This window comes from Octopus sinensis, linkage group LG8 (genome assembly GCF_006345805.1).
Source record: "Octopus sinensis linkage group LG8, ASM634580v1, whole genome shotgun sequence".
Lineage (NCBI taxonomy): Eukaryota > Metazoa > Mollusca > Cephalopoda > Octopoda > Octopodidae > Octopus > Octopus sinensis.
In genome coordinates this window covers 72573471-72588470 of record NC_043004.1, presented here as the reverse complement: position 1 = coordinate 72588470, position 15000 = coordinate 72573471, and the positions used below count along the sequence as shown (strand labels likewise).

General features: G+C 35.5%; 1 protein-coding gene and 1 pseudogene across 4 annotated transcripts in view; one reads left to right on the top strand and one right to left on the bottom strand.

Moving 5' to 3' along the window:
* The window catches only part of LOC115214845 (fibulin-1-like), a 41873-nt gene extending 32669 nt beyond the window's left edge, over nt 1–9204 (top strand). Inside the window, exons 6-8 of one of the 4 annotated variants that reach the window (XM_029783878.2) lie at nt 2572–2688; nt 3683–3799; nt 8795–9204. In XM_029783878.2, the coding sequence (XP_029639738.1) occupies nt 2572–2688; nt 3683–3799; nt 8795–9024 (464 nt within the window). In that variant the 3' untranslated portion in view covers nt 9025–9204. Of the gene's footprint in view, nt 1–2571; nt 2689–3682; nt 3800–8794 lie in introns of those variants that run through there. The other 3 variants (XM_036505446.1, XR_005000397.1, XR_005000396.1) reach the window with 3 other exon arrangements.
* On the bottom strand, nt 3919–4035 carry LOC115215314 (annotated as a pseudogene).
* Nucleotides 9205–15000: the final 5796 nt, after the last annotated feature.

Here is a 15000-nt window from a genome sequence, read left to right as displayed (position 1 = left end):
ACTGCACACATCCTACGCAGAACACTTTCCATACAATAACCATCAGAGCATCACAACAAATCACAGCACATACCCAAGGCACACAGAGCTGCGCTCGGTAGTGAAGTGAAAGCACGCTATAAAAATAAAACTACTGAATAATAATAATAATAATAATAATAATAATAATAATAATAATAATAATAATAATAATAATGAGAATAATAATAATAATAATAATAATAATAATAATAATAATAATAATAAATTCCCTGATGCAGTGCAAAGCAGTGGCTCTCATGGCTTCTGATATTAACTGATTGGAAGTGTTATCATGTACATTGTTTTGTGTTGGTATAAAAGATGGGTTACAGCAAATATTCTGCTCAATACCACAGATTTGCTTGTCAGTTGCTTGACCTTAACCAGTTGAGCATGTCCCTTAATGGCTGATGATATGTGCATGTCTGATCATGAGCAGGAGTAGTGGGGGAGCATCATAGCCATGTGTTAAGAGGGATTCTGGAAACATGAATGGTTTCGTTCAACATCCTTAAACAACCCTTATTCAGGGACCTTTTGAGCGGGATGGGTTACTTGACCAGAAGAAAATTCTAACTGGACTCAACCTGCAAGGTCATGTTTATCTTGATATGAGATCACCATGTCGCGCCCATATGTTTGTGATGCATGTGCCTAGTGTACCCTTATCAGATGGGTAGTCATGATGGGTATACTGGGCTTCGTATATTTAACCTCGTATCATTTTGATGGCATTATTATTATTTTGCTAGCATACATACATACATTCATACATACGTACATACATACGAACATGTATACATACATGCATGCATACATATGTACAAATATAATATACATATATACAAAGACACATACTCATGCACACATACCTCCCTACCTCCCTACATACATTATGGCTGCCCCCTCGTTATCGAGTATGGCCATTGCACGAAGCTTAATTGTTATTGGTGCTGTGATCGAATGTGACTTAACCCAACTAAAGATCTACAATGTCTTTTACAAAATTGGCAACTAAGACCTTTACTGGTAATAGCCGGCTGTAGTTGTAACTGAACTTTATGTACGTTTGCGTGTCGTTTAAGTCCTCCTGCCGAATTACACTCTCTTCCAGATGCCCGACAGATATGATTAGTATGCTTGGTCTCAAGCATTTGTCTTATGAAGAAAGGTTGAAGACGCTCGACATTTATTCTCTAGAAAAACGACGACGCCGTGGTGATCTCATTCTTGCTCACAACATCATAAGCGGAAAGTGTAACCTCTCGAAAGAGCGGTTCTTCACTCCTGCTCCAGAGCGTCGGCTGCGGGGTCACTCCGAAAAGCTCTATTTGCGACGATTTCATCTCAATCGAAGGAGAGGGGCTTTCTCCGTCCGGGTTGCGGATCCGTGGAATAAGCTGCCGGACGAGATAGTGAAGATGCCGACGACCACTCGGTTCAAAGTCTCCCTTGACCACAAGTGGCCTGAACTCTTTACATGAACACCACCCTGTACATAACTCCATGTCCCCCTACATGGCCTTGCTTTTTGCTTTTTGAGCCTAAATACCTAGATACATACATACATACATGCATACATATACAGGCACATTTCATGTAGCCGATTTCGAAGAAAATATATATTAATAGCAATTTATATCCATGTTCCATGCAGGCATCGGTTGGGCGGTTAGGAATGCTCTCTCGGGTCTCTCTCGACTGCATCGTACTTCATTGTTTTCATTGCTAGAGTTTTTGTCTAGATTTTCTTCCAGCGCCAACCACTTAACAGGGTGTATTGGGTGCTCTTTCGTTCATCAGCATTAGTGAGGCCGCAGCTTACTTGACAAATAGAAAGGAAGGGAGCAGATGGCAGCTTTATAAGAGAAGATGAGGGATTTCAGTATGAACGAAAGGGGCCAGAAAATAATAGGATTCTGCTTGTAAGGGAGAAATATGGCTACCTGTATTTTAGAATAGAGTGGAAACGATCGAGTGGGTCTTGAAATGGAGATAAATTAGTGGCGATGAGTTAGTTGTTTGTTCGTGCCGACCCTTAATGTGCGAGTGAGAGAAAAGAGAATGGGGAAAATAGGGAGATTGAAGGTTGTAAGGGTGTGTACAAGAGAACAAGAGACGTTTAGAGACGGGGAATAAGTGAAGCGAAGAATATGATGAAGGAAAAGTTAAGGGATGATCAGGAGAGAAGGTAGGAAGATTAGGAGACAGCCGCAGAAAAGGGCTAGTTTTGAGGATATAGTGCAGTGGTTTTCAACCAGGGTTCCGCCAGTGCAGTCTAGGGGTTCCGCAAGAAGTTACAAAACTGCTAAAATCGGCAGTAATTTTTAATTCTGTGCAGATACGTGTGCATAAGACTATTAAATTATTGCACAGGGGTTCCTCGAGCCAGTGGAATGTTTCCTTGGGGTTCCGCTCGAGCAAAAAGATTGAAAAGCACTGATATAGTGGATAACAACACCAATAGCAACAACAAAAGCAGTAATAACACAAATAATATCAGTTCCATATTTATATGTATAATATTTCTTTCTTTTTTTCAAAATTCAGATATTAACGAATGTTTACGCAAACCTTGTCGTTCTGGGGCCACATGTCGCAACGCCCTCGGGTCCTATCGTTGTATATGTAAACGAGGTTACCGATATGTAAAGAATCAATGTGTTGGTAAGTAAAACACTAAAACCTTAACAAAAATAACAAAAGTAAAGTCTTTCAAACCTACATTGATTTTTTCACACAGTTTCTGATGGTTATTTAACCCTAGGTATGTAGTGATCCAGCAGGTCTAAGGTTTGTATATTCAACCGAACTAATGTGATGCCCAGATCTGTTATTTCAAATACACCATAAGTTTGTTGTTTCTTTATTGCCCACAAGGGGCTAAACATAGAGGAGACAAACAAGAACAGACAAACGGATTAAGTCGATTACATCGACCCCAGTGCCTAACTGGTACTTAATTTATCGACCCCGAAAGGATGAAAGGCAAAGTCGACCTGGTTGGAATTTGATCTCAGAACGTAACGGCAGACGAAACACAGAGAGGACAAACAAGGACAGACAAAATGATTAAGTCTATTATATCGACCCCAGTGCGTAACAGGTACTTATTTAATCGACCCCGAAAGGATGAAAGGCAAAGTCGACCTCGGTGGAATTTGAACTCACAATGTAACGTCAGACGAAATGCCTATTTCTTTACTACCCACAAGGAGCTAAACATAGAGGGGACAAACAAGGACAGACAAACGGATTAAGTTGATTAAGTTGATTATATCGACCCCAGTGTGAAACTGATACTTTATTTATCGACCCCAAAAGGATGAAAGGCAAAGTCGACCTCGGCGGAATTTGAACTCAGAACGTAACGGCAGACGAAATACTGCTAAGCATTTCTCCCGGCGTGCTAACGGTTCTGCTAGCTCGCCGCCTTATACACCACGAGTTTGATTAAACAGAAGATCCTACTCTACACCAGGCATATAATATTGAATTGTCTGTTGCTAAATGCGACAGTGTGAACCTGTTATGCATCAGGATATGCTGTAGTTAATTGTATGCAGGGAATTGTGTCATTGTGGATATGTTATAGATCAAGACATATAGTTGTAAACTGCTGACTTTGAGTCTCATTCACAAACATTTATTTATTTAACAGATATCAACGAGTGTAAATATAGAGGACGCTGTGAACATATATGTGCCAATACTCCGGGATCCTACATTTGCAGCTGTAGAAAGGGTTATGTAATATTTAGGAATCGTTTCTGCGTGGGTAAGTTCATCATTTCATTGAAGAATGTTATTTCGCAGACAAAAATACCCGCACACACGCACGCACGCACGTCAAAGACACGCACGCACACATTGTCGTTAAAAAATTCTCTTTTTAAATGCTTACAGTACCTAGGTTTCCCAAGCGGTCACTTCTAAGCACTTACTAGGGTCGACATTGCTTAACTTCGGTGATCAGGCGAGAACCGGTGTTTTCAACGTGATATGGCTGTAAGCGCGCACACACTGTCTTTTCTACCCGTTCCAGAACAGTCTCTGCCTTATTATCCCTTAACTTTTCCTTCATCATATTCTTCGGTTCACTTATTCCCCGTCTCTAACAAACAACTCATCGCCACTAGATTATCTCCATTTCAACACTGTTGTTATCCACTATATCCTCAACCTGAACCCCATTATCTCTCCCTCCTGACATACGTTTATGTGGAGGCACATGGTCTAGTGGTTAGAGCAGCGGACTCACGTTCGAGGGATCGCGGGTTCGAATCTCTGACCGGACGATGTGTGTATTTATGAGCGAAACACCGAAGCTCCACGCGACTCCGGCAGAAGGTAATGGCGAACCTTCTGCTGACTCTTTCGCTACAACTTTCTCCCACTCTTTCCTCCTGCATCTTGCAGCTCACCTGTGACGGACCGGCGTCCCATCCAGGTGGGGAACCTATACGCCAAGGAAACCGGGAAACCGGCCCTTATGAGCCACGCATGGCTCGAGAAGGAACAAACAACTAAACATACGTTTATGTAACCTAATCTTGAATGGGCTTTCTATTATACTCATTTATTTCTCTACATTCAACGCTCCAATCTGATCTTATTTTGTGTTCACTTCCATCTCATACCCGACTATTTCTACATCGCATTTACTGTTTGCATGAGCCGCCTCTCTATGCGTCAGGTTTGGGCATTTTACTAAACTTTTCCTTATTCATCAAGTAATATGCAGAAAGCCGTATCACCACAACATTGGCAAGTTATGTATAGTTACTGATTGAAACCACTGCAAAATACCACAAGTTGAGACTGCTGGAGAAGTACAAACTTAGATTTTTTTTGAGAACACATTCTTCGTGGTAAATGGCGATCTGACGTCTATGTTTAGCATATAGGCTGTCCACTTTTAGGAGTCAGTCCTCTAAATTTTGTATGTTACACAATTTTTAATCTTCGGATTTTTTAAAATATGCTAAAACACTGGTTTTAATTTATCAATATCAATATTATATATATATACATATATATATAATATGAATTAGAGATAAAACCACTATTAAGCAACTCAAACAGTGATAGACATAAACCAATATATAAATAACAAAAAATACAATATATAATATATATATATATATATATATATATATATATTATATATATATATATATATATATATATATATATAAATATAAAATTTAAAATTAAAATTTTTAAATTGTAATATTTTCAATATCTTTCAATTTTTAAATTTCAATTTTTTTTATTAACCACAAAGTATAAAAAAAGATAAATATAATATAATAAGTAAAATTTATATTTTTTATATATATATTATATATTATATTAATTATATTTATATTTTTTGTTATTTATGTATTGGTGTATGTCCATCACTGCTTGAGTTGCCTAATAGTGGTTTTATCTCTAATTCAATTTATATTTATACTGTGAAATTTGATTTAATCCTAAATCTAATTTTTCCCTGTAAGTTTGGATATACTCCCTATTATTATTATTATTATTATTATTATTATATTATTATTATTATATTATTATTATTATTATTATTATTATTTTTATTATTATTATTATTATATATATATATAGTAGAAATATGTTACGAAAAGAAAATATAAAATACACGTGGAACGTGAGAACGTGAGAAGGATTTGCTAACTCTGTGCAATAAGGTTAACAACCACAGTGAAGGGACCTACCTGAAAAATAGAAGTGATGGCTTTTTAATCTTGACACAATGAATGCAAGCATAGAATAAGCTTACTGGTTTGGTTTAGAATAAATACAGAGTCGCCGTTTCCCAGGTTGGTATATATTGTTTTATCTGTTTATATATTCTAAACCAAACCAGTGAGATTATTCTATGTTTGTATTGATTGTGTCAAGATTAAAAAGTCTTCACTTCTATTTTTCAGGTAAGACCCTTCATTGTGATTGTTAACCTTATTGCACAGAGTTAGCAAATCCTTCTCACGTTCCAACCGGAATACTGGGCACTACTAAGTAATATATGGTATCCGGTATTGAGTACACAGAACCTTGCTTTTGAAGTTGGTTAATTTTCATACAGCTGTCCCCAAAAAACCGGAAAATCCAAAAGTCCGGGACACTTCCGGTTTTGAGCTTGCCGGATAATTTGTTCGGTTGTGTAACAAGATTTCAAATATTCACTGCGGAGAATTGTCGGTAGTTAGACACGCGGCAACATGTTCGTTTTGTTCTCTTACTTTATTATCATCTCATAATAATGACCTTCATGACTCGTATTACTACCTCAGTCAATCTAAATGTATATATTTGTCGCTACCTGTCATAAATAGCCTTTTTTCTATTTGCAATATGCATTTTCGTTGAATTTTCATATTTTACCCTTACATTTCCACGTGTATTTTATATTTTTTTTCGTAACATATTTCTACTATATATATATATATATATATATATATATATATATATATAATATATATATAATATAATAATAATAATAATATAATAATAATAATAATAATAATAATAATAATAATAATAATAACAACAATAATAATAATAATAATAATATAATAATAATAATAATAATAATAATAATAATAATAATAATAAACTGGGCCCACCTGCAAGGTCATGTGCTGTTTATCTTGATATGAGATCACCATGTCGCGCACATATGGTTGTGATGCATGTGCCTGGTGTACCTTTATCAGACGGGTAGTCATGATGGGTATATTGGGCTTCGTATATTTTACCCCAGTGTCACTTTGATGGCATGAACTGCTCTCTCACTCAATAATAATAATAATAATAATAATAATAATAATAATAATAATAATAATAATAATAATAATAAGAAGAAGAAGAAGAAGAAGAAGAAGAAGAGGAATAAGAGTGGGGAAGACACTCGGCAAGAAATGGAAGCAAATTTGAAAGAAGAAAAACCCATAAATAATAATAATAATAATAATAATAATAATAATAATAATAATAATAATAATAATAATAATAATTTTAGGGAGTATATCCAGACTTACAGGGAAAAATTAGATTTAGGATTAAATCAAATTTCACAGTATAAATATAAATTAAATTAGAGATAAAACCACTATTAGGCAACTCAAGCAGTGATGGACATACACCAATACATAAATAACAAAAAATATAAGTATAATTAATATAATATATAATATATATAAAAAATATATTTTACTTATTATATTATGTTTATCTTTTTCTTTATACTTTTCGGTTAAAAAAAAAAAATTAAATTGAAAAATTGAAAAATATAAAAAATATAAAAATTTAAATTTAAAATTATATATATATATATATATATATATATATATATATATATATATATATTATATATTGTATTTTTTGTTATTTATATATTGGTTTATGTCTATCACTGTTTGTGTTGCCTAATAGTGGTTTATCGCTAATTCATATTTTATATATATATATGTATATATATATATATATATATATATATAATATATATATATATATATATATATATAACGTAAAGTATAATAGCCATCTCAATATGGCTAACCACTAAGGGTGGGTGTTACTGTAGCTTTTAGCCCCAGGAGATCATCGTCTCCAGCTGGCTTTAGGCACACTATCTGTGCCCTAATGGTATTTGAAAAGAGAAGTCATCCCTCTCTCGTAAACCTAAGTGACACGCACGGACTGCAGTCTCAGTGTATTTGCCTCTTGTCAACGCACGGTAATATATATATATAAGGGTAGAAATGGATATTGATAAATTAAAACCAGTGTTTTAGCATATTTTGAAAAATCCGAAGATTAAAAATTGTGTAACATACAAAATTTAGAGAACTGACCACTAAAAGTGGACAGCCTATATGCTAAACATAGACGTCAAATCTCCATTTACCACGAAGAATGTGTTCTCAAGAAAAATCTGAGCAAAAAACCAAAGTGTAAAAATAAGCAAGACACATAAAAACGATTAAACGTTTTTTATTTCGTATATTTTCATATTTTGCTTATTTTTACACTTTGGTTTTTTGCTGAGATTTTTCTTGAGAACACATTCTTCGTGGTAAATGGAGATTTAACGTCTATGTTTAGCATATAGGCTGTCCACTTTTAGTGGTCAGTCCTCTAAATTTTATCTCTCTCTCTCTCTCTCTCTATATATATATATATATATATATATATATATAATATTAGGGAGTATATCCAAACTTACAGGGAAAACTTAATTTAGGATTAAATCAAATTTCACAGTATAAATTGAATTAGAGATAAAAACCACTATTAGGCAACTCAAACAGTGATAGACATAAACCAAAACATAAAAAAACAAAAAAATAAATATAATTGATATAATATACAATATATATATATCAAATATAAAATAAAAAATTTAAATTATTGAAATTTTAAATTTTTAATTTTATATTTATGAATTTTTGATTTTTGTATTTTAAATTTAAAATTTATAAATTTTTAAACTTTAAAATAAAAAAAAATTATTTTAAACTAACCAAAAAGTATTAAAAAGTTTAATATAATATAATAAGTAAATATAAATTTTAAAATTTAATAATTTAAATTTTATATTTTATATATATTTTGTATATTATATTAATTATATTTATCGTTTGTTTTTTATGTTTTGGTTTATGTCTAGCACTGTTTGAGTTGCCTAATAGTGGTTTTATCTCTAATTTAATTTATATATATTACTTTTATTTATTTAATTTCTCCTTAATTTCAGACATCAACGAATGTAGGTGCAACAATGGTGGATGCCCTTTCCCTTACAGATGTATCAACAGACCCGGGTTCCACTATTGTGATTGCCCCTTCGGGTTCGCTGCTAAAGGGAACTTTTGCAACCTTAATATACCAAGAGAGAAGCTGAACTTTACCCTCCCAGATCATAAATCATTCATACCAAGAGTAAGACTGCCAGTTCCTACTATTCCTACGTTACCCACAAAATAAACGCGATGGTCATAAATGGAATGCTTACATTTTGTTCTCAGCAGTTCTCCTCAATCACAGCAGATATGGTATCTAAACATCTACAACAACATCAATATCGACTATTACTGTAATTTTATATTTTTATCAGGCTATTTTTTTTCAATTCATTACTCAAATAAAACATTTCAGTCAAAAACATTGTTTGTTTCTTAGCGAGTCACTATTAAGAGGTATAAGAATATACCATAAATAAGGGTAAAAAGAAAATGGAGAAAAGTTGTTGAAACAGAAATAGATTATATTATAAAACTGGATTCAATACTTACGTACGTTTCGAAAAACTATGTGAAAATATAAGGAAAAAATGAAATCATAGTGATTATAGGAAGGAATTACAACCGTGTTTCGTGGTCTGCTACCACAACAGCTACTTTATAGGATTCAGTTAGCTCAAGACATCATCAGGAGGAACCACGTCCGGTTTCGGCCCCTACTCCTCTACCGTTTTGACGTGGCGCCCCCCTTTCGGAGATGTCTCCAGCTCTGATGTTGGGTTCATGTCTTCTTTCTTCTATTTTCTTCTGTTCCCTGCCCTCTTCGGTGTAGCGTCAGTGAGTGTCAGCGGACGACTGACTGACTTGTCAAATATCTCCCTTTAAATACCTGCCGCTAGGCTCCAGCAGGCAGCCCCAGCAAATTGTCACGTGACGCTGTCTCAACTTTAACTGACCAATGAAGGCGCGTAGTCTCAGCCCACACGCTCTCTAAACGACCGTCACCTGTCAGTCAACGAAGCTAATTCAGTTATAACTGAAAATAAAAAATTAAAATTAAGAATAAAACTAAAAATGAAATTTAAAATTTAATTTATTCATTGTCATTCTCATCAGTTTCCGTATCCCAAATTCACTCACGAGATTTTGGTCGGCCTGAGGCTATAGTAGAAGACACTCGCCTAAGTATGGAGTTGAGTTTCGAGCAACTATCTGGGATCTTTTCGGTTTGATGGCAGATTTTTAAAATAATTTCCACGTAACTAAACACATTTAAACTTCGTATACTGGTAGAATGTGTTTATAAAATATCTTTTTCTCCTGGTTTTATGGAGAAAACTCTATAGTTTGTAAGATATTTGTTGTTTTTTCTTCAATTTCTGCAATTTCAACCAATCAATGACGTCTATTGAGGTGAAAACATGCTGTGCCGTATGAATATGTCTCTCGTTTAAGAAACAGATAGGGTTTATTTACATTTCTGAAGGAAAAAGATACCCTTCCCTCACCCCTAACGCTAACCCTAACCCTAACCCTAACTAACCCTAACCCTAACTAACCCTACCCCTAAAAAGAGATTGAAATGCAATAGATCGATACTAGGGTCATAATTATGGGTGACAATTTCATATGACACGGCTAGAAAAAACTGCCGTTCAAAACGTAAAGATCAACCATCTGTTGGCAGCATTTCTACCCAACCCATTTTTATTTCTTTACTACCCACAAGGGGCTACACACAGAGGGGACAGGCAAACAAGGACAGACAAAAGGATTAAGTTGATTATATTGACCCCAGTGCGTAACTGGTACTTATTTAATCGACCTCGAAAGGATGAAAGGCAAAGTCGACCTCGGCGGAATTTGAACTCAGACCGTAGCAGCAGACGAAATACGGCTACGCATTTCGCCCGGCGTGCTAACGTTTCTGCCAGCTCGCCGCCTTATAACATCTATCCCATCTATTTTTAGTGGATATTACCTATCTTTTGGAGGTCTTTTCACAGCTATGTCCCTATTTCTTTACTATCTACAAGGGGCTAAACACAGAGAGGACAAACAAGGACAGACACATCGATTAAGTTGATTATATCGATCCCAGTGCGTAACTGGTACTTAATTTATCGACCCCGAAAGGATCAAAGGCAAAGTCGACCTCGGCGTAATTTGAACTCAGAACGTATAGACAGACGAAATACTGCTAAGCATTTCACCCGGTGTGCTAACGTTTCTGCCAGCTCGCCGCCTTATGCCATCTCCACACACGTATTTTTAGTGGATATTACCCATCTTTTTTGGGTCTTTTCACAGCTATATCCCGTTCGGAATTTGCATTAGTTTTTGTATGAAGGAAATAGGAAGGGAGGTGGGGCTTGTCTGAAGTTTGTAGAGGAAACATTAAACGTGCCTGAAAACAAAACATGGTCTTCTGCCCCCCCACTCCACCCAATTAAAAGACGTGAAGAACTATGAGAGAAAGCCAATAAGAACCGGAGTGGGGGAAAAAAGAGAGAACAGTCGATGGAACTTTTCGGTTTGAACGGCAGTTTTTTAAAATAATTTCCTCGTAACTAAAAAATTTTAAACTGCGTATACTGGTAGAATGTGTTTATAAAACATCTTTTTCTTTTGGCTTTCTTGAGAAAATTCTATAGTTTGTAAGATAGTTGTTTTGTTTTGTTTTCATCAATTTCTGTAAGTTCAACCAATCAATGACGTCTATTGAGTTAAAAAAGCATTCTGTGCCGTATGAATATGTCCCTCGTTTAAGAAACAGATTGGGTTTATTTTACATTTCTGAAGAAAAAAAGATACCCTTCCCCCACCCTAACGCTAACCCTAAAAGAGATTGAAATGCAATAGATCGATACTAGGGTCATAAGTATGGGTGACAATTTCATATGACACCGCTAGAAAAAACTGCCGTTCAAACCGAAAAGATCCCAGTCGATCGTTCTAGAACTCCCAGAATAAAAACGTAAACACCTGAAAGATTTTCCTTCTATACATTACTAAAGGGCTTTCCCTCTTCTTCATTGTTAAAAGTAAAGAAGGATCGATCGTATATCAGTCTAATTTTTATTGTAGATGACTGATGCTTTCCATTCTCTGCCTCTATCGCTTCACCCCTCTTCTCTACGGTTAAGAGAGTGAAGATGCGTGCCTCAGAGATTAGAGGTATTCGGCCCACGAGCGGCGAGCTGGCAGAACCGTTAGCACGCCGGGCGAAATGCTTTGTGGTATTTCGTCTGCCGCTATGTTCTGAGTTCAAATTCCGCCGAGGTCGACTTTGCCTTCGATCCTTTCGGGGTCGATAAATTAAGTATCAGTTACCCACTCGGATCGATGTAATCGACTCAATCCGTTTGTCTGTCCTTGTTTGTCCCTTCTGTATTTACCACCTTGTGGTTAGTAAAGAAATAGGTATTTCGTCTGCCGTTACATTCTGAGTTCAAATTCCGCCGAGGTCGACTTTGCCTTTCATCCTTTCGGGGTCGATTAAATAAGTACCAGTTACGCACTGGGGTCGATATAATCAATTTAATCCGTTTGTCTGTCCTTGTTTGTCCACTCTGTGTTTAGCCCCTTGTGTTTAGTAAAGAAGTAGGTATTCGGCCCCACGATCGTAAAGTCATGAGTACGACTACCTGCGGTGCGCTATTTTTGAGCGAGGTACTCTACACCCCTTACTGCAGTCCGCTCAATTGGCAAAAAGAGTTGTAGCTGCAATTCAAATTGGCCAGTCTCGTCACGTTTGTGTGAAGATGATTTTTCCTGAGGATTACATTATGGTATGCATGTGTGTGGAATACTCAGCCACTCGCGCGTTAATTTTACGAGCAGACTGTGTGTCGGTGTGCCATTTTTTGAAAAGGGTGAAAGGAAAGGAAAAGTTCGATTTCGTGAGACAAAAGTGTCATGTGTTTTGTATAAGCAGTGAAAGATAAGACGAAATCTCTCACTATATAAAGCTGAAGTCGTCTGTGTATGGCAGGTTTGGTAGCCTTCAACTAACATTATCTCCTCCAAGACCCTGCGGCGCAAGTTGACCAAAATTGAGAGTATGATAGAAGAAGGCTTGCTCTTCATTCCATAGGAGAAAAAATTCAAATCGGACCATGTTAACACCAAAAAATATTTACATCAAAAATGTTCTTGTTTTCTATTAAATTCCCTATTTTCTACGATCTTTTACTGCTGTGGGGCCATTTGTCGGTGTATTTCAACCAGAAAAATGTTCACTTAAAGAGAATAACAAGCTACATAATGCAAACGTTTTACTTTTCAAAAATTCCAATTCTAAAGGGTCGAAACAAACCCGAGCAACGCCTGGCGATACTGCTAGTTTATATCTATAAACCTGAAGTTGTCTGTGTATGGCAGGTTTGGTAGCCTTCAACTAACATTATCTCCTCCGAGACCCCGCGGCGCAATTTGACCGAAATTGAGGGTATGATAGAAGGCTTGCTCTTCTTTCCATAGAAGATAAAATTCAAATCGGACCATGTTAACACCAAAAATTATTTACATCAGAAATGTGTTTTTTTCTATGAAATTCCCTATTTTTTACGATTTTTTACTGCTGTGTCGCCATTTTTCGGTGTATTTCAACCAGAAAAATGTTCACTTAAAGAGAATAACAAGCTACATAATGCAAAAGTTTTACTTTTCAAAAATTCCAATTCTAAAGGGTCGAAAAGTAAACAAGCCCGAGCAACGCTGGGCTATACAGCTAGTATATATATATATATATACCTTCACGCGGCCCATTTTCCTACAAGCTAATCACTAAGTCTATTCCTTCAATCTGAACGCAACATTCAAAATACTGTCGGGATTTATCTGGCATTATACTTAAGGACCTATACCTTCACGGAAGTACGGACTAATCTCCATACACTCCAGAACAAGATGAGCTGTGAACTTTATTCTCCTGTCTTTATTCTTCTGTCTACAGCTTTATTCTTTTATTCACCGTGAATTCCTTGTCTGGAACTTTCCAAAATATGCACCTTGTCTCCGATGACAGAATCCCAAGATACTGTCCCGTCATGTGGGATATCCCTAAAACAGCTGTAAGGCATTAATTACTTCTACTTCACCTTATTCAAATTAAAAATTCTAAATGACCTGAGATACTCGTCCTGCCTCGGTTTTGTTGTCCATTTGACTTTAATATATAACAGCTAACTCGGAAGCCTACTACGGATCCCTAGCTCCAACCTCAGCAGTGAACTTGGAACCTAACGGATGACCAATTATCCACTATATGCTCTCTCTCTCTCTGTCTCTCTCTCTCTCTCTATATATATATATATATGTATACACACATATATATATATGCATGCGTATACATGTATTTTTTTGAAGAAGTGCTGTCGAATTTCATATTTATCCTTCGTAACAACTACGTAAATAACTTTCCCCAATCTATTAACCAAAAATTGTAATGTTATGAGTGGGTTTTTTTTTTTGTTATTCATTCATTTTATTCTTCCTTCTAGATTCACTCCTTAACTCCCACCGCAACTCTTCTTGCTCAATAAAAGATTTACTTTCAAATTTTGATATTTTTGATACATAATTTTCTTTTATGCAATTGCGACTGTCTTTTTTATTTTATCTGTCTGTCTGTCTCTATGTATGTATGTATGTATGTATGTATGTATGTATGTATGTATGTATGTATGTATGTAGGTATGTATGTATGTATGTATGTATGTATATGTATGTATGTATATGTTTGTGTACGTGTCATACATACATACATACATACATACATGCACCCATATATACATGCACACACTCATATATTTCCAACATACTATCTAGATTTACCTTGAATTAAAGTTAAGGGCCTATCTCTTCACGGAAGTACGGACCAACCTCCATACCGTCTGCAACAAGATGAGTTGTGAACGTTACACTACTATCTGTATTCTTCTAGCTACTGTTTTACTCTTTATTCTTCTCTCTGCTATTTTATTTCTTATAAACTGTGAATTCCCTGTGTAGAACATTCATATGTACTCACCTTGTCTCTGATGTACGGTCACGCTAGCAAATCACTTAGGATACCCCAGAAACAGCTGTACAACATCCAATAGTTAAGTAATTAACTATTTAACTGCTTAATTGCTTCACATTCACCTTGCTCTAATTAGATATTCTAAATGACCTGTCATACTCGTCCAGTTTTGGTTTGTGTTGTCCTTTTCCC